The sequence below is a fragment of the Chanodichthys erythropterus genome, chromosome 6 (genome assembly GCF_024489055.1).
Source record: "Chanodichthys erythropterus isolate Z2021 chromosome 6, ASM2448905v1, whole genome shotgun sequence".
Lineage (NCBI taxonomy): Eukaryota > Metazoa > Chordata > Actinopteri > Cypriniformes > Xenocyprididae > Chanodichthys > Chanodichthys erythropterus.
In genome coordinates this window covers 10,072,689-10,092,078 of record NC_090226.1, presented here as the reverse complement: position 1 = coordinate 10,092,078, position 19,390 = coordinate 10,072,689, and the positions used below count along the sequence as shown (strand labels likewise).

The 19,390-nt window shown below is 35.2% G+C and overlaps 1 protein-coding gene across 1 annotated transcript; it reads left to right on the top strand.

The window, feature by feature from the left end:
- The first annotated feature begins 1,720 nt into the window (after positions 1-1,720).
- il1fma (interleukin-1 family member A) lies at positions 1,721-18,546 on the top strand. The gene is made up of 14 exons (XM_067388835.1): positions 1,721-1,836; positions 2,476-2,552; positions 2,782-8,079; positions 8,195-8,301; positions 8,408-8,504; positions 8,808-9,153; positions 9,503-9,628; positions 12,289-12,419; positions 12,896-13,130; positions 13,854-13,912; positions 16,767-17,070; positions 17,214-17,330; positions 17,452-17,585; positions 17,771-18,546. Exons 3-14 carry the CDS (start codon positions 8,068-8,070, stop codon positions 18,002-18,004), a joined length of 1,902 nt encoding a protein of 633 aa, XP_067244936.1. The 5' UTR covers positions 1,721-1,836; positions 2,476-2,552; positions 2,782-8,067; the 3' UTR covers positions 18,005-18,546.
- Positions 18,547-19,390: the final 844 nt, after the last annotated feature.

Sequence of the window (19,390 nt, the reverse complement as noted above, 5' to 3'; positions counted from 1 at the left end):
TGCAAATCCTTCCCAGCTAACACACAACATACCAGTTGCGTAATTTATTGGTACATTTTGGTAATTTTATGATTTACTAATTTATGATGTTGCATGCTCATAATTTCTTTTGTGCTTTATTTATAATGAAGTGATATACAACGTGCACTGCCTCATTTGCACATGCAATTACCTATATGCACGGTTACTTTCTAGTTTTCGATAAGCAGCTTGGTCATTTCCGATGTCATTCTGTACTTGCTGTACATCGACACAAAACCATCAGTGGTTGACTTTTTAACGTTGTATTTATATATTTAATGCAGTTATCACACTTGCCTAATTTGCCAATAAACCAGTTAAGATAATGGGAACATCTGAATAAGTGGTTTCACACAGAAAATTTTTCCAGCACATCAAATGTTATTTTTAAAGTGATGACCAAAAACATTATTTGTTCATCCTTCTGAAATTTTCTCCATTTGTAAAACCAAACATTTCAAGATGTAGGAAATCCAATATTTGGTAGAAAACACTTTTAAAAAAAGACATTAATTATCACTATAACCAGCAGATGGCGGCAGAGGAGCATTTATTTGCTCATATTAGCCATTTCCTGTAATAGTTTTTCACTCAGTTTCACTTTTTAATAAATATTAAACATTATAAAATCACTAGGTTTAAAAATACATTTTGTCAAGGTGAAGTATGAAGTACTCACAAAATCGCCTGAAAAAACTTTTCTTGCGAATGAATTACACAGAATGTGAGCATTGCGTTTTCCATTTGTAATCACAGAAGCTGTCATTCAGTGCAGCATAAGCTCAGTGATCTTGGTACACTTATGAAAACTCACACTTTATTCATTGAATCTAACTAAAGTGCACAATAAATCTTTAATTTACAGTGTGTTGACACTTTTTTTCACACGAAAGTGTGAAAACTGATGGTCAAATTGAATTTTGCTGAGGAGGAACACTAAGACATGTCTTTTTTTTATGTCATCTTACGTTTGAATAACTAAATTAATGCTAGGCCTGTCTATTTAAGTAACTATATTTTGATTATAAATACACTATTGATGCTGTTAAAGCTACCTTAGGACATTGAAGATACCTACACACCAACAAGTAACATCGGATATTTTCTGGCTTATATTATTGCATAACTTCTAAAGAAAGTTTATAGTCCATTGAATAGTGCGCTATATGAGCACAATATAACAGCCGACAGGTCAGCAAAGTTTGTTATTCTGAGGCATTAGAATAATGACTCTGTCATCATCACATCTGACCGCAATGCGTTTTTCTCACATAAGTGTCAACAGCTTTCACACACATCTTTCAAAATACAATTCTCACATCTGAAAAAAAGAATAGAATCACATTTGTTGTTGTTTCCTTGCCTACACACTCCGCGACCCACTCAAAAGGTTAGGTGTTCAAATCAAGATGGGGTCCAATTTCTGTGGGCCAGTTGTGGCGTAATGGTTAGAGAGTCTCAGTAACGGCAGGAAATATGTGAGGGGAGTAAATGAACAGCACTCTCATTAACCACGACTGAGCAAGACACCTAACCCCCAGCAAAAACAGCCGTCCATTGCTCAGTTAACTCTGTATGTGTGTGCACTTGGTGAGTGAAACACAGAACACCTTAATACCTTTTCCGTTCCACTACATTGTATTGTCCCAACCCTCACTGATGGGATTTTTTTCTTGTATCAAAAAATAACCCACCGCAGCATCGCATACAAGCTTCCTGCTCACTCTTAAAACACGATGAGTAATACTGAGAGGAAAGGACAGAGCTTCACATTTCCTCAGAACAGTGAACCCTGAGAGGAAGAGAATATAGAAGGTTTGTTGTTGATTTACCACTTCATTCATTTCATTCATATTCTCTCTTGTTTTTGTTCACACTTGGAGATAATATCAGGGAAATACGCAGAGCTGTCATTCTGGGGGTTACTAAACTAATACTAGTTTACTATTTTGAGGACGTGGCACTTGTATAAGTGCTTATAACTAAAATACTTTGGTATATGGTCCACTTTTACTTACTATAAGTAATGTTGCACCTACATGTCAACTACCTTTCGTTAGAGTATTAGTAGACTGTCTGCTTAAGATCTACTAACACTTTATTTCGATGGCCCCCTAACAGACATTATATTGACAATAAGTAACTTTGCAACTACATGTCAACTACTAGTCATTATTAGACACTTTATTTTGATGCTCTCCGAACTGACATTCGACTGACTATAAGAAACTTTGCAACAGTAGTTATTTTTCTAATCCAAACCTTAACACCTAACCCCAACCAGTCCACTACAGGCTACTAATGCTGACACTACAAAGTTACTTAGTAGTGTCTAAAGTGGACCATCAAAATAAAGTGTAACCAATACTTTATATTTATCATTTTATATTTTATATGTACATTTAAATTTTGTATTTTTATGTAACTATTTTTCTGTTTTACCTCTATATATAGGAGTTTTGCAGTGGCCAGTTTGACAGGATGCACGTGGGTTTGTGGAGGGATAAGCAGGAAATGGTTGCAGAAATCGGGTGGGTGAGCGCATCTTTTATATATTCAGAGAAGCTTAAAAAATGCTCTTGTTTCAAAATTGTCAATAGATAAGCATACAAATTAGAAAGTTAGCTTATATACTATAGAAGCATTGCCTATAAGTTACTCAGTACAAACACACAAAGTCAACACAGTTTTGTTATATTCTTTAAATGCCGTGATGACTTGTTTGCACCTGAAAATCTGTAAAATATTTGTTTTGTGTAGATGAAGAGGTCTGTTGTATGGGCTACGTGATCATTTCTGAGAGGAACCTCTATTTTGATGTGTCAAAATGGATGTTTATGCGAGTGTCAACCTCAAAAATGTGGCTGTAGTCTCTTCTGATGTGTCATATCTACTTTCACTTTATTTGCGTAAGTGTTTCTAAAGGTTTTGAGGGTGTTTATGAACATACCATCTGATTTGAGTCAGAGGACCATGTAGGCCCTTTGATATAGCATTTGTTGGTGTGTGGTAGTGGTGGTATTGAGCAAAACTTTCTGGTGACTTGTTGGTAGGTAACCACAAAATTAAAATGTCATGTCGGAATCTTGCTAGCAAAGCTTTTATTGTAAAAAATGAAATATTTACTTTAAAGGAATAGTTCACTCTTAAATTACAATTGTTCCTAACAAATAATCTCCTTTTTTCTGTGGAACATAAACAGAGAATTTCATGTAGAATTTTCATGCAGCTCTTTGTCATATAAGGAAAGTTCATGATGACCATGGCTGGCAAGGGTCTAAAAAGGACAAAATCACCATAAACAACCATAAAACTATAGTCCATATAGAGCTCCGGAGGTTGACATCACGCAATAAAAACTCTGCCATTTTGGCAGGCCATCAGGAGAGCGCTAGAACGGCTGCAGCATTGGTGTCGATAGTGGTCAAACAATAACTTAAAACCAGACATGTTTAGACCTTACAAACCTTACTATTTCAACATGCTGGACAGCTGCTGTGCGCCAGGATGCCAGAACAGGCAGGGGAAAGCAAAGAGAAAATCATTTTATCGTATTCCTAATGATCCCGATAGACGGGTCACTGCAATAAAACGTGCTAACCAACACAACAAAACAACAGATGGTTGTATTTGTATTTATTTATTTTATTGTCTTTTATCTCAGTATTCCTATAAGTGTTGTATACAGGTTTTGATGTTTAATAGTAACCCTAAAATTATATGAAAGAGTTTAAAATGTGTTAAATAACTTGGCTGATAGGCTATATACAAATTTTCAGTATAATGTAACTTTACACATTATTCCACCGGTCGAACATAAAACAATTTTTCACACACATTTCCATAAAAATGTCAAAAAATAATTATTGATTATTTCAAGGGGCAATGTCTGGGAAAAATTTGTGATTAAACGGGTTAAGATTTTAATGAGATTTATGATGTCACAGATATATAAAGTTAGCTATGCTGTACAAGGATAGCTATAGGTGGCGATTACATTACAGTTGACTTACACTTCCAATGACGACCAAGCAGGTTTAGCCGGCAGACTCCAAAGTTGAATATTAATCACAAAATTAGATTGTGTTCATTTGTACCCCTCCAGGTTTTTGTAGGCTTTTAAAGAGTCTCCAGAGTAGGACGAGGGAAAGTTGATGAGGTAGTTGCACATATAAGGACACTGCAGGTCAGAAAAGCTATCTGTTCCTTTATCGATAAAAGTTAAAAGCACTTCGGGGACATTATAGGGATCTGTTATGTTTAATCTATTATATTTTGTTATGTACATGTCTATGTTTTTTTGTTTTTTTTAAATTAAAGTGCAGAGTGAACTCTGTTGCCTTGAAACTGATGCTGGTGCCATTCATTTCATTTGCTCCCGGCTGTCACTGCCTGCCAGCATGGTAGTGTAAAGATAGTCAGTCACGTGAATGCCAGAGCTCTATACCACACAATAGCATTGTTTGAGGAACACACTGAAATTTAAGCCCCTTTTTCACTATTAATAGTCCCCTCCAGTGAGATTATCTTTTATGACAAAGAGCTGCATGAAGATTCTTTAACATTCTCAACATTTTCCAAGAACAGTTCAAAGTGTCACTATAGCCATGCACATCTCTCTGAAACGAGTCACTTTAAACTGTCCGTATATGGAAAAGAGCAGAGTGAATATTCTTTAAATGTTATCTCACTGTGTATTTCTTTAGTACTTGAACATTAAAGCATATTAAACAATAAATGAAAATTAAATTAAATATATACAACAATTCCATATGCTGGAATATTTACTTTTTTTTTTCTTTTCAAAATTGTATGATCTATGATACAGTTACTGTAAATATATTGTTTGTGTGTGGATGGATGTGATTGTTACATTTACTGTACGTTGCTCCACACTATGGTTCTTCCCCTGCAGGCAGTTTGTTCCTTTTCTTTTGTTGATATTACCTTATGTGAGGAAGTACAGTGGGATTGTGTTTTGGGAGTGTAAAAGTGTACCATTATGCATGTGAAACCTCATTTTCTTATTTCCTCAAAGTCTCAATAATGTTTATTTAAAAAGTCACTTATAACTGTGTTTCCTGTGTAAAATAGGTTTTGTGCTCTGCACAGTGAAAAAGACAATAAAACTTGAAAAGTCTTTAAAGGGTATATTTTAAAAGATCAGTTCAATAACTTACAACCTGAATTCCGGAAATGTTGGGACGTTGACTTTCAAATCACATGAGCCAATATTTTATTCACAATAGAACATAGATAACATAACAAATGTTTAAACAGAGAAATTTTACACTTTTATTCACTAAATGAGCTCATTTCAAATTTGATGCCTGCTACAGGTCTCAAAAAAGTTGGCACAGGGACAACAAATGGCTGAAAAAGCAAGAAAAGATTCATCTGGATAACATCTTTTTTAAGTTAATTGATATCAGGTCTGTAACATGATTAGCTATAAAGTGGATATCTTAGAGAGGCAGAGTCTCTCAGAAGTAAAGTGGGCAGAGCTGTGAAAGAATGCGTAAAAAGACTGTAGAATACTTTAAAAACAATGTTCCTCCACATCAAATTGTAAAGGCTTTGCAAATCTCATCATCTACAGTGCATAACATCATCAAAAGCTTCAGAGAAACTGGAAAAATCTCTGTGCGTAAGGGACAAGGCCGAAGAACTTTATTGGATGCCCTTGGTCTTCGGGCCCTCAGACGACAATGTAGCTCTCGTCTGCATGATTGTGTCAATGACATTACTAAATGGACCCAGGAATACTTCCAGAAACCACTATCGGTAAACACAATCCGCCGTGCCATCTGCAGATGCCAACAAAATCTCTATCATGCAAAAAGGAAACCATATGTAAACATGGTCCAGAAGCTCCATCGTGTCCTATTGGGCCAAGGCTCATTTAAAATGGACTGTTTCAAAGTGGAAAAGTGTTCTATAGTCACACGAGACCAAATTTGACATTCTTGTTGGAAATCAAAGACGCCGTGTCCTCCGGGATAAAGAGAAGGGAAACCTACCAGTGTGTTATCAGTGTTCAGGTCAAAAGCCAGCATCTCTGATGGTATGGGGGTGCATAAGTGCATACGGTATGGGCAGCTTGCATGTTTTGGAAGGCACTATGAATGCTAAAAAAGGTATATAAAGGTTTTAGAGCAACATATGCAAACATATGCATAAAATTGTAAATTTTCTCAGTTTAATAATTTCTAATGTTATCTATGTTCTATTGTGAATAAAATATTGGCTCCTCTGATTTGAAAGTCTTTTAGTTTTTATTTTATTCAAATTTAAAAAACGTCCCAACATTTTCAGAATTCGGGTTGTAATTAAGGAGAAAGTTTCCTGTAAAAAGGTCTGATTTGTGCAGCAGCTTCTAAACAAATCACACTTTTGAATCGTTGGTTTGCAGTTGCATGGGTGTCATATTGTTTAGCAAAAGTGGTAACACTTTACAGTAGCAGTACATGAATAATCATGTACTAATACCTGAATTAATTGTTACATGAACTCATGATTAGTTAAGATATGAACTAATCATGAACTAATACTTTCATAATTTAAACTGTAAATCATAATCTGCCAGCTTTGTGACAAATCATTGGAATGGCACATGATTATTTAGCCATTAATTACATAGACCTGTCTAATCAAACGTGGAAAATAGACTAACTACTTTTCCGATTTTTATAGTTCATTTATATTTAGTCATAGCTAAATAGTCTCTTCCCGGAACTAAAGTATGTAGGGTTTGTTTCTAGTGGGACACTCATTAGTGGTGCACTCCAGGTGTCCTTGGCGGGTTAGTTGTGTTCCTTCGGCAAAGAGCGGTAATGCAGGCATCTTAAACTAATAAATGTTGACTGCTTTGGTAAACGAATTAACAATTAAAGACATTGTTTACATTAATGTTTTATTGGGATTTTTCAAGAGGTTATGTTTAGTTATTAACTTCAGTTATTATATTATGCATTAGCTTGTGGACAAGCCTATTTTACATGTAAATGCCTTATGTGTCTATCTTCTTTACAGGTATGTTTATGGCTTGCTTTCAAGTCCGTATGTTTAATTATATTAATAAAAATTAAAGAAATACAAATACTTTTTATCTTTGTTTTTTGTACCGGGGTTTAAAGGAATAAGGATGGCACTCTTAGTGTTTATTCATATATTATTGATTTGTAAGTGCATCATTGTGTCATGACTTTACTTGAGGGGCACAATCATACTTAATTATTAACTAACCATATACTAACGTCAACTAATGCATACTTATATCTTGACTTGAGGGGGCACATCATAGTTAATGCATTGTTAACTACTAACCAAATTCAGCTCATGATTTATCATTAACTTACTATCAAATACACATGTACTAGAACAACTAGTATTGAGCCCAGTTAAGTGATGTTGTGTGGCTTTTCAAAAAAGTCAGAGAATGGCATCATACTGAAAATAATGACAAACTAACCCTGTGCCTTTCAGTAAAGTTTATAACGAAGCTGCTGAGGTCAGTAGTTTAAATTATGACACTAATAAATTGTTTACATTTATTTCAAAGTCCAAATATTTCTTATTCCTGCTTATTCCTAAGTCTGTTTGACTTAGTTTATGCTAAAAGTTAATGTTGATTGGCCCCACTGACTTTCCATAGTATGCAAAAAATTACTAAGTCAATGGGGCCCATAAACAACATCCTTCAAAATATTTTCTCTTGTGTTCAGCAGAAGAAAGAAATTCATACAGGTTTGGAACAATCTGAGGGTGAGTAAATGATAACAGACTTTTAATTTTTGTGTGAACTATCGCTTTAAAGAAAAGATGAATGGCACAAAACACTATCTTTTCTCAGCATTGTGGGATGAACATTTTCGTATGTCCTTCCCCTTCAACTTTACACTTCTCATTTCCAGGCCAACCCTCACACTGGTTAAGTGACATACATATGTAGCTTCCCTTTCCTATCACAGAATTAGGTCTACTGACTTTCAAAAGGCAGCGTCTCAGAGTAAGGACTCGTACATCATAATCAGCACTGAGTTCATCATGGCAGCAGAGGTATGTAGTGTTTTGTTGTATTCAAATCTATATCTATATATACAACAGTTCATCAACATCTACAGTATCTTAGGTGTTAAATATATCAGTTGAAAACATTAGTGATATCTTATAGGGGAGTCCTGTTTCTGGTGGTGTTACATTGATCCACACTGAATGTGAAGGGAAACACTCATATGAAGTGAAGGGCTTTTTAAACCAAAACAAAGGAATGTTTACAAGGTAAGATTATTGACAATGTACAATATATATCCTTTCATGAGTATGAGATGAGTCTATCATCTATCTATCTATCTATACATATATCTATTTACTCTTGTTTTTTCAGCAAGGGAGATAAACTCCTAATGATAAACAACACAAATGTGGAGGATTTGACTCCAAAGGCATTTGCTGATCTTCTGGTTGAAGGACCTCCCTTACTTGTGAGTTTTGCATTTTATCCACACAGAGTATTGCACTCTCATATTAGGCTACTCAATTTTTGTTTGATCTTACACATTTAATGTGACATCAGTAGAGAGAATTGAAACTAAAGTTTTCACTGGGGCTTTTTCGCCTAGTCAGGAAACTCAGATTGATCACATGGACTTGTGTTTAAAACATATTGCAGAGATTACATCACCATGTTTTTTTTTTTCTTTAGTAATTGCTTGAGAAATAAAACTGTACCTGAACTAGAGTGACTTGATTTTCTTCAACTTTGCTGATCAAATAATCTCTCTTAGACCATACATCATCCGTGCATAACAAAAACAGAAGAGTGCGAATCCGAGGAGCTCAGAGTCAATAAAAAGGAGCCGACGGTCATAAGTTTCAGCTTGATGATGGTAACAGAGTCTGAGCTGGAGGCATATGCAGACCAGGAACCAGAAAAAGAGTGGGAAGACTGGGACATTGAGGATGATTGTTGCGATGATGGCAATTTGCTAATTGTCTCCATGGCTGATACAAACTTCAGTTTAGTTGTTGCTCGAGGCTCTGACCCTGACAACCCTTGCAACAACTGTGGAAAGACGAATTGCCAGTTTAATGAAGTTGTTGTCCTGCCTACAAAAGCTGAGATTACCTCAAGTAAGAATTGAGTGTTGGATTCATTGCCTTTTTTATTTGTAGAATTTTCAAATGTGAGCAATCAATTTCATGATACACATATCTTTTACATTTCTTAAATGCTCTATTTGATGCCAATAAAACATAAATATTGCCCATGCAGTTTTAAAGGGTTAGTTCACACAAAAATGAAAATTGTCATTGGTAATTGTCATCACCCTCATGTTGTTCCAAACCTGTAAAACTTTTGTTCATCTTTAAAACACACGCTTCAGAAAGTTCATAAAGATATCGTAAAACTAATCCACAGGTTTGGAAACCAAATGTGACTTTTTGAGAATTGTATAACTATTCAGCTTCCTTTTTACAGATTCTTCAAAGAATTTGCAGAAGCTTAACGAGATGAATAATTTATTTATGAAGAGTTTCATAGGGGAAAAGTATGTCTCCGCATGTCTCAGCAAGCATCGGATATGTTTGAATAACACCATGTCAGGTTGGTACCTAATTACGAATCAAATTTTGCAATTATTGCTAAAGCCTTGATCACGGTATACGGTATTATTGCAATATTGAAATAAGTTGCAAAAAAGTGTTGTCATACTATAACAGGTTTAAGAATTCTTGTTCTTATAACAGAAAGAACTCTGAACATTTAAATAAAATTACACAATACACAAAAAATTCTAAAGTGAAATGTTTCAAATAGAGTAATGTGCAAAAGAATTATAAAGAACAACAGGTAACACTTTATAATAAGGTCTCATTATTTAACGTTGGTTAATGCGTTAACTAAGATTAAGATTTGTTACAGAAGGTATTTTTTGTTAATGTTAGTTAAAAAATACAACTGATCATTGTTAGTTTTAGCTCTGGTCCATTAATAATTACAACTTTTGATTTTAGTAATATTAAACTTTAATTAAGAAATTAACATTAATAATTGCTTTATAAGTATTTTTCATTGTCAGTTTGGTAATAATGAATTAACATGTTAACTAATGAAGCCGTATGTCACTTAGTGTTACTGGACAATAACAAATAATCAGAACAGTTTTAATAATTATAGGGGATAGTCCAGGGGCCGTATTCACAAAACATCTTAAGGCTAAAAGTAGCTCTTTAAAAAAATGGGCGTGTCAGTCCTAATTTTAGGAGTCCTCAATTTTTGCTCTAAGAGTATTTCACAAAGCATTTTAGCGCTAAAACTAGCTCCTAAACCTGTGAAAAGTTAGGAGTAGTCAAGAGGACTCCTAAGTCACTAAGACCAAATCACAAACAGTCCTAATCCACCCAAAGACAATCCATTGAGGCAACAGTGATAGAGCCTTTGGTGCTGAGCCTTTTCTTCATAAATGCAATACATTTTGATTTATAAATTTGAATCTACGATGAGATGCCAAAAATAAATCTTTAACAAATAAATAAATATTGTCCCATTACCTGTGGCAGTGGTTTTCATGAGTTCACACCTATGGTTCACACTTACAAATGATTGTTATACATATAATAAGCGTATTTGGTGTGCTGTCCAAGGGGATTGAAGGCTCCGAGCTTGAAATTTAGCCCAAACCCAGAGTTCTCCCCGTATCCCCAGACGAGAGTGAGGAGCGGGGTGACTATTCTAGTCGGGGTAACTATTCCTCCTCTCGAGCTGATTAGAAAGACAGTTTGAATGTGTTTCTCCCAAACTTTGTTTACAAAACATAATTTGTCGCTTTAATTCTGCATTCTGTTGAGATGCAGACACCCAAGAGGTGGACAATTAACTGTAGTTTAATTAGTGACACTTAGCCTACATTTTAAAACCTTTATGGCAACAATATGGCAACATTTTATTTTGACTATGGCAACATTTTTATAAAAAAAAAAAATTTATTTGAATAGGGCAACATTTGTATTTTAAAACCTTTATTTTAATATGGAAACATGACACCTCATTCTACAATATTTCTATGATTAAATCGCTGACTCCTCCCCCATCAGCCAATCACTGTGTGTTTACTCCATAGCAACAAGGTCAACCCCGCCCTTACTCTTAGCTTAAGACTTCAGTATATTCTTAGTAAAAGTTTGTCTCAGCAGCTTTGTGAATAGGTTTTAAGAGAAAACTCTTAGCTAATAACTTTTACTGCTATTTAGGAGAACCCTTAGTGGTAAGATAAAATGTTTTGTGAATACGGCCCCAGATTAAAATATAAAAATGTTTAAGCTTGACAGTAAATAGCCTATTAAGTCTTTAAGTATTAAGTATTTGGTGCTGTGATGAACAACACTGCAAATACAAAAAATTGAATGGATGTTTGAAGCATTTTAATTACTGTTCAGTAGCGCAGTTGCTTTGTTTACGCGGATTCCGGGGTAACCACTGCTCTTTTGCTGTTCCATCAGCACCCTCTGCTGTCAAACAGTGAACGTGCACTTTCATTCAGTGCGTCTCCTTCACTCGTTCCGCCATGTGCTTCTCACACACGTCGGGCTTGTTTACATCTGAGTGTGTGTGTTCTTTTCACACAGCATACAGTGGTGTTGTGCATTTTATACGGTTGAGGGGTAAAGTATTCTTAAAATGTTTTATAAAAATGTTAATAATTCATAATAATAATTGTTCACGGTATTTTGAAGTTCCCACGATAACAACATTGGGCATATTCATTATCTTGATATATTGTATTACCGAATATCGGGACATGGTTAGTTGTGAATTAAAGGGATAGTTCACCCAAAAATGAAAATTCTGTTATCATATACTCACCTGCAGGTTGTCCCAAACCTGTATACATTTCTTTGTTCTGTTGAACACAAAGGAAGATAGTTTGAAGAATGTTTGTAACTAGGCTGCTTTGAGGCACCATTGACTTCCATAGTAGAAGAAAATGCTATGGAAGTCAGTAGTCCCCCAGAACTGTTCAGTTTCCCACATTCTTCAAAATATCTTCCATTGTGTTCAACAGAACAAAGAAACTCATACAGGTTTGGAACAACCTGAGGGTGAATAAATAATGACAGAATTTTCATTTTTGGGTGAACTATCCCTTTAAATCATACTGCTTCTATACGTGGTCTTGTAATTGTGTTTTGCAGCAATATTCTTAATTTTCACTTGCTTCATAAGTATATTTTAAAATTTATTTTGCAATGATTTTGTTTTTTCAGAGCCAATCACCATCTACTCTTACGCCAAAAAGAATTATCCAGGTTTTCCTGTTGTGCTGAACTTCACTAACACAGAAAACTTCTTCAGCTGCACCACAAAGCAAGATAATACAAAGATTTTAACAGTTGTGGTAAGTCTTTTTTTCATTGCTGATGTGTGATCTTGTTGAATATGCTATATTAGCTGATATAATATTAAAAGATTAATGTTTTAGTTAAAGTATTAGAACATAAATTTAATGTTTAATTCTAGAAAATGTCCACATCGATTATTCATTCATATTTCAGATGCTATATATATGAATAACAATTACTCACCCTCAAGTTGTAATTCTGTATGAGTTTCTTTGTTCTGCTGAACACAAAAGAAGATATTTTGAAGAATGTTGGTAACCAAACAGTTTCTGGTCCCCATTGATTTACATTGATTTGCTTTTTTTTCATACTGTGGAAGTTAACGGGACCCAGCAATCTTTTGATTACCACATTCTTCAAAATATATTCTTTTGTGTTCAGAATTCAAATAAGGACACAGAAGTGCCAAAAATAAACATTTTCCGTAAGACTTTAACCTGTCATTAAACCAAGGTTTTGTGTTGTTTTTCAGCAATATAGAAAGAATGACCTGAAAACAATCTGTCCTGATGACCCACAGAAATGGTCTCTTGTATTCTACATGTCTACTGGGGCAGACAATAACCGGCGTTTTGAGTCAGCTCTCCACAGAGGATGGTTTATCTACACAAAAAATGTAGAGAAATGTGAAGTAGACATGAATTGTGATGATCAGAGTGGCTATGAAGAATCAAAAACCTTTTTTGTCATAATTCAGAGTGGGCAATGTTAAATTCATGGTTTTGATAGAAACCTAATAATTGTCACAGTGACGAGAAGAGTGTGTATAGTATGTGCCACTTGTATATGACATTTTATAACTGGAAACTGTTCTCAAATTAACTTCAGTAGACTGGTGATTACAACCTAACCCTAACTTAATGAGTTGACCTTACTACCTGATTCAAGCTGACGTTACCAACCCTAATGAAGCCTAGTGCTTCTTTAAAAATGTTAATAAATTCTTTGGCTTGGCAACTAAATTAATTGGTCAGATTAGCTTGTTGAGAGGATTTGCAGGTCGAAATTGTCACTTATTTTAGATGAGTTTAAGTGTTAAAGGGATAGTTCACCCAAAAATGAAAATTTGATGTTTATCTGCTTACCCCCAGGGCATCCAAGATGTAGATGACTTTGTTTCTTCAGTAGAACACAAATGATGATTTTTAACTCCAACCGTTGCGGTCTGTCAGTCATATAATGCATTGAAATGGTAACACCATCTATGAGAATAAAAAAACATGCACAGACAAATCCAAATTAAACCCTGCGGCTCGTGACGACACATTGATGTCCTGAGACACGAAACGATCGGTTTGTGCGAGAAACCAAACTGTATTTATACCATTTTTTACCTCCAATACACCACTATGTCCAACTGCCTTGAGCATCCGGTGTGTGAGGTCTGAATGCACTCTGGTGCTGGAAGTGATCTCTCGCACTCATTGAAGTATACGTGGGAGAGATCACTTCCACGTTTTCAGACCTCACACACCAGATGCTCAAGGCAGTTGGACATACAGTAGTGGTGTATTGGAGGTAAAAATAGTATAAATACTGTTCGGTTTCTCACACAAACCAATTTTTTATTTTTACTGTTATAGACGAAGTTCCCATTCACATGTATTATGTGGCTGACAGACTGCAACAGTTGGAGTTAAAAATCATCATTTGTGTTCTACTGAAGAAACAAAGTCACCTACATCTTGGATGCCCTGGGCAGATAAACATCAAATTTTCATTTTTGGGTGAACTATCCCTTTAAGGCTGTCTTAAAGAATGCCGCCTCTTTCAAAGCATGGTATATTTTACTGTTATTGCAGTACTGCCACATTAGCTGACATGTTTTTTTTTAACTTGTTATATGCAATTGTGTTATGAGTGTCCGTTTTTTTATTATTATTTTTTTTATACTCAGCTTTAAACTGATATGTTTAAACTAACATATAATTCATATTTATTTCTATTGCCAACTGCTACTGTTACTTTTTACTCATTGGTTATGGTTTTAAAGTATTGAAAAGAAGTCTTTGCAAAATATATAATGTGTGTAATTCCTTATATTATCAACTATTATTGCTTTTGTCTGTATAAGCTAAAAGTTACTAACAACTTTGAACAGTTGCTTTTGCTTCATTAAAGTATAAATGATCATATTATCGTGTGTTTATGTATTATGTATCTTCTATTAAATCTAAATAAAATAACGTTTTGAATCAAGTTCAGTGTTTCAGTAAGATTATTCATCCAATAACAGTTCCAAACGTAGTTAAGGTCATAATTTATAGTATGGAGTTTCTGTAGTCACACATATTCATTTCTCTACCGTAAGCCGTCTCTGGATTATCTCGGCAAAGGAGAAGTGCTCAATAACAAATCTGTCTAAATCTGAGCACTTCTCCACTAAAGGAGAAGTACTCAGATTTGTGAACAATAATTGAGAGAAATAGGCCTTTTGTGTACATAGAAACAATGTTAGATCTTTGAGTTCAGCCAAAGACTATAGAATAACACAAGACGTGTCACTCGTATTGTTTTGAATGGAGACGCGCAATATGGCGGAATAAGTCCGGCCTTCTAAAGCCAAGAGCCAATCGCTGACTGGTAAAGTCATCACGTCACTTCAGCGGCCGTTAGAATCACCGGTTTCTATAGAAACAGTCAGAGGCTCTCCTCCAAAGAGACGCGCATTTAGATCTGCGCATGCGCATTAGCTTGATCCAGCCTGGAAAAAAAAATATTTCTTTTTGTCATGATTCGAGCGTTTAGAAACTAAATTTATGAGCCTGTTGTTGTTAGATTTCATTGGTGATTTCAAATATCAAATTTAATCGTAAGGTTGACGAACAGTTTTGGAGAATCTGATGTTTCCCCATTCAAAGAGATAGGAGCTGCATGGTACCCAGGATGCCCGAGAGGCGTTTCAAAGATGGCCGCCGAGTGAAATGACTTGTCTTAAAGGGACTTTGGTTCAGCTCATTATAATTTTGTTCAGTGTATATTCACCTTTTAAAAATCAATTTACAGCCCTATTTTTACATTTCATTTTACTTTTTAAATTCATTTTCACTAATAATTCTATGAAAGAATCTGCTTAATTTTGATTAAGTGAAAATTTAGATTAAAATCACAGAGAATGTAACATCAAGTGTCAAATACCTAAAATCAGGTATGATGGCGTAATTCTGATGTTAAAGGTGTTATAGGCAAGAATTGCATCATCCTTGTCACCAAACCAGTTGTAAGCCAACACTTTTACCGCAAAACAATGATTCCGCCGTGATGTGCTTCCCCTTTAATGATGACTTCTTCATGCTGCTGAATGCCTCAGTGTAGGAAGATCCCCACATACACCACTAGTCTCATTACCACTCCACCGATACCCAAACTGTGACCTTTTCCACCTCATTTAACCACTCAGCTTGTCATAGAGGAAAAAAAATATTTTGTCTTTTAAGTTCACACTTTAATAAGTATGATATTATGGTATTACCAGGTTCAATTTGTGAACATTGTAAAATTATTGCTGAATTTGCTTCAGTAATGATGCAAAGATTTATATTGTCAAATATTTAAATGATGCTTGTGTGTTTTCCCACCGCAAAATTTTTCTAGCCAAACTTCACGTTTTGATGTACGCCTCTTACAACTTCCTTTTCCTACCACACGAAGGTGGCTGTCTTTGTAAAAGCAGTGTCAGAGCAGCGTTTTGTAGAAACAGCATCAGTCTTTCAGAGTCAGGGCTCACATCATTTTTATCCGCACTGTGATCAACATGGCAGCAGAGGTATGCGATTTTATATCAACATGTTAATTTTTATCTGATGTAAATATAATTAAATATATAGCAAAATAAAAGCTAACACTTTACAAAAGGGTATCATTAGTTAACGTTAATTCATTAACTAACATGAACAATGAGCAAACTATTTTTACAGCATTTATTAACCTTTTGTTAATGTTAGTTAATAAAAATTTTCATATTAGTTCACAGTGCGTTAATTAATGTTAACAGATGCAACTTTTGTCTGTCTATTTATCATCTCTTCTCCCTATTCACAAAGGGAGATAAACACTAGATAACAAGTAACGCAATAATTTAATTTTTTTTTGATGTTCTAGTTAAAGGAACCATTTTCATATAATGCACTCTATCACATCCCTCTTTACAACACAAGCGAGAAATGAAACCGATTTTTTTTTTACTATTGTCATTTCGCCTAGTATGAACAATCAAAATGAACATGTGGTCATGTGTGGATAGCATTTGAAACAAATATGTTTGAGACCACCTCATTGTGGTTCATTTCTAAATCTTTTGGGTTTTCTTCAAATGCACTAAAGCAAATAATTTCTTCTCGTAGATTGTATCTGAGGAGAACTGTGGCATGAAAAAGATGAAATTGAGATTCAGCCTGTCGATTATTAGTGAGGGTGATTTGGAGATGGAGGGGCACCAGGAACTGCCACATCCACAACCAGAGTTGGAAGACAAGGACTTTGAGGACAGCTGTTTCTATGATGACGATCAGATGTTTGTTTCCCTGGCAAACATGAGCTTTAATCTGGTTGTTGACCAAGACCCTGACACTGCCAAACCTCTCTGCAGCAGTGATTGCCAGTTTAATGAAATTGTGGTCATGTCTGAGCAAGCTGATCTTGCCTTTAGTAAGAAGTATTAAATAATCTTTTATCCGTCAGTCGTCACCATTGTTAACAAATGTTGAAGTTGCCATTGCTTTTTTATTGTTCTTAAATACAACCCCATTTTAAAAAAATGTTCTAACTGAATATTCTGCTGCCTTTTTCAGTTTCTGCAATTGGGAAAATGATTAAAGAACAAGACAATTTGTACATGAAGTCAAAACAAAAATGCAAGTATATCACATCTGGACAGAATCAGATACGTTTGGAAGACACTATGTCAGGTTTGTATCAAATAATGAAAATGTTTGTTTTTTAAACATATGCCACTTTTTCTTATGGCAGTACTGTTTGCTTTCTGTTGTTTCAAAATTGTAATTTTTCACATATTTCGAATTTATTCAGCAAAAATCACCATCTTCCAATGCATGGCCACCAAAGACACAGGATCAGGTGTTCCTGTTGTGCTGAACTTCACTGGCACTGATAACTTCTTCTGCTGCACCAGCGAAGGAGGAGAAATCATGTTAAAAGTTACAGTAAGTTTTCAATAGTGTTCTGTTTCTTGATTTTGCAATTGTGTTTTGATAGAGCTGCACAGCAAATGTATATTCTGTTATTTGTATCTTAATATTTTCTGAATAGCATGACAGTATATATATTTATATATCATTGTCATATATACAAAGTTTCACAAAATCTGCTCATGCATTGTTTATTTCAGAGGTATGACAAAACAAAGCTACACATCCCTGGAGATGATCAAGAAAAATTAGCCCATGTTTTCTACATGTCTCAAACCCTGGGTGGTCTCCGGCATTTTGAGTCAGCGCTCCACAGAGGATGGTTCATTAAAACTGTTGACGGTAATGCTGTGAAAATGCAACGAGGCAAACTTACATCCAGCGACTGCTTTGTCATAATTGAGACTGATGCCACAAAAACCATTCAATATTAAAATAAGGATTTTATTCAGAATGTGTTTCTTTTTGCACTTTTATGCTGCATCACTTTTCATTATATTGTAGTATGATGTAGGGTATGATTTTATGGAATGTAAAAAAAAAAAAGAAAAAGAAAAAAAGTAATGTTTTAGGTACTTTATCCATATATTTATGATGATAATTAGGGGCCAAGCACCGAAGGTGCGGAGGCACCTATTGTTATTGTTGGCGTTCTTTTTTTTTTTTTTTTTTTTTATTATTATTCTTCTTCTTCTTCTTCTTCCGCTCTTGAAGTCTATGGCAACCCATAGAACCGCTTGCGGGAAAGTTATGAAATTTGGCACACAGTTAGAGGACAGTCTGATCTATGACCATAGCCAATTTGGAGTCTCTAACTCAATCCCTCTAGCGCCACCAGCTGTCCAAAGTTGCACTTATGTTTATGTTAATAACTTTTGAACCGTTTCATTTTCCGTCATGAAAATTTTTCCGCCATTTTGAATTTTCTGAAAAACTTACTTTTTCGAACTCCTCCTAGGCCGTTACTCCGATTTTCATGAAAATTGAATCAGATCATCTTCAGACCATGCTGACAAAAAGTTATGGAATTCAAGTTGATTCCTCAAACCGTTTTCGAAAAACTAACGAACGAATTGTACGTAGTGCTTGCGAAAACAGAAGTAAGGCTGTATCTCCGCAACGCTTTATCGTATTCAGACCAAACTTGGTACATGTCATCACAAGCATGACCTGAGGTACCATGCAGTGTTTCGGCGCAGCGCCACCTACTGGTGCGGAGATATGAAAAATGGGTATTTTTGCTTATAACTTCTGATGGGTTTGTCCAAAAATCATAAATTTGGTCTCGTTGGATTCGGGGAATCATGCCGAGTCGAATGATATCCAATTTTCCCAATTCGGCCATTTTGGCCGTCGGCCATTTTTAATTTTGTGCTAAAATGCTGTATTTTACGAACGCATTAACGTATCTTTACAAAACTTGGTATGGGTCATCAGCACAATGCCCTGAAGGAGCCTGAGAAGTTTCGGCACAGCGCCGCCTTGTGGTCAAAAGTTATAACAAAATTTACAAAAATGCTAATAACTTTTGACTGTATTCACCAATTGTAATGAAACTGGTCTCAGTAGATTCCTTGGGTCATGCTGAGAACAAAGATATCAAATTTGCCATAGTCAGCTAAACTTCCTGTCCGCCATATTGTTTTTCTTTAAAAACCTACTTTTTCGAACTCCTCCTAGACCGTTGCTCCGATTTTCACCAAAATTGAACCGTCTCATCGTCAGACCATGCCGACAAAAAGTTATGGATTTCAAGTCGATATGTCAAACCGTTTTCGTATACCAGAGCAAAGAATTTGAGGCATGATGCAAAAACGACT

Bases quoted from the DNA above. Each gene is read 5' to 3' on its own strand.
- il1fma (XM_067388835.1), top strand. The intron at 8,505-8,807 runs GTGAGTTTTGCA...AATCTCTCTTAG, and splicing joins TTGAAGGACCTCCCTTACTT to ACCATACATCATCCGTGCAT. The intron at 9,629-12,288 runs GTTGGTACCTAA...TTGTTTTTTCAG, and splicing joins TTTGAATAACACCATGTCAG to AGCCAATCACCATCTACTCT.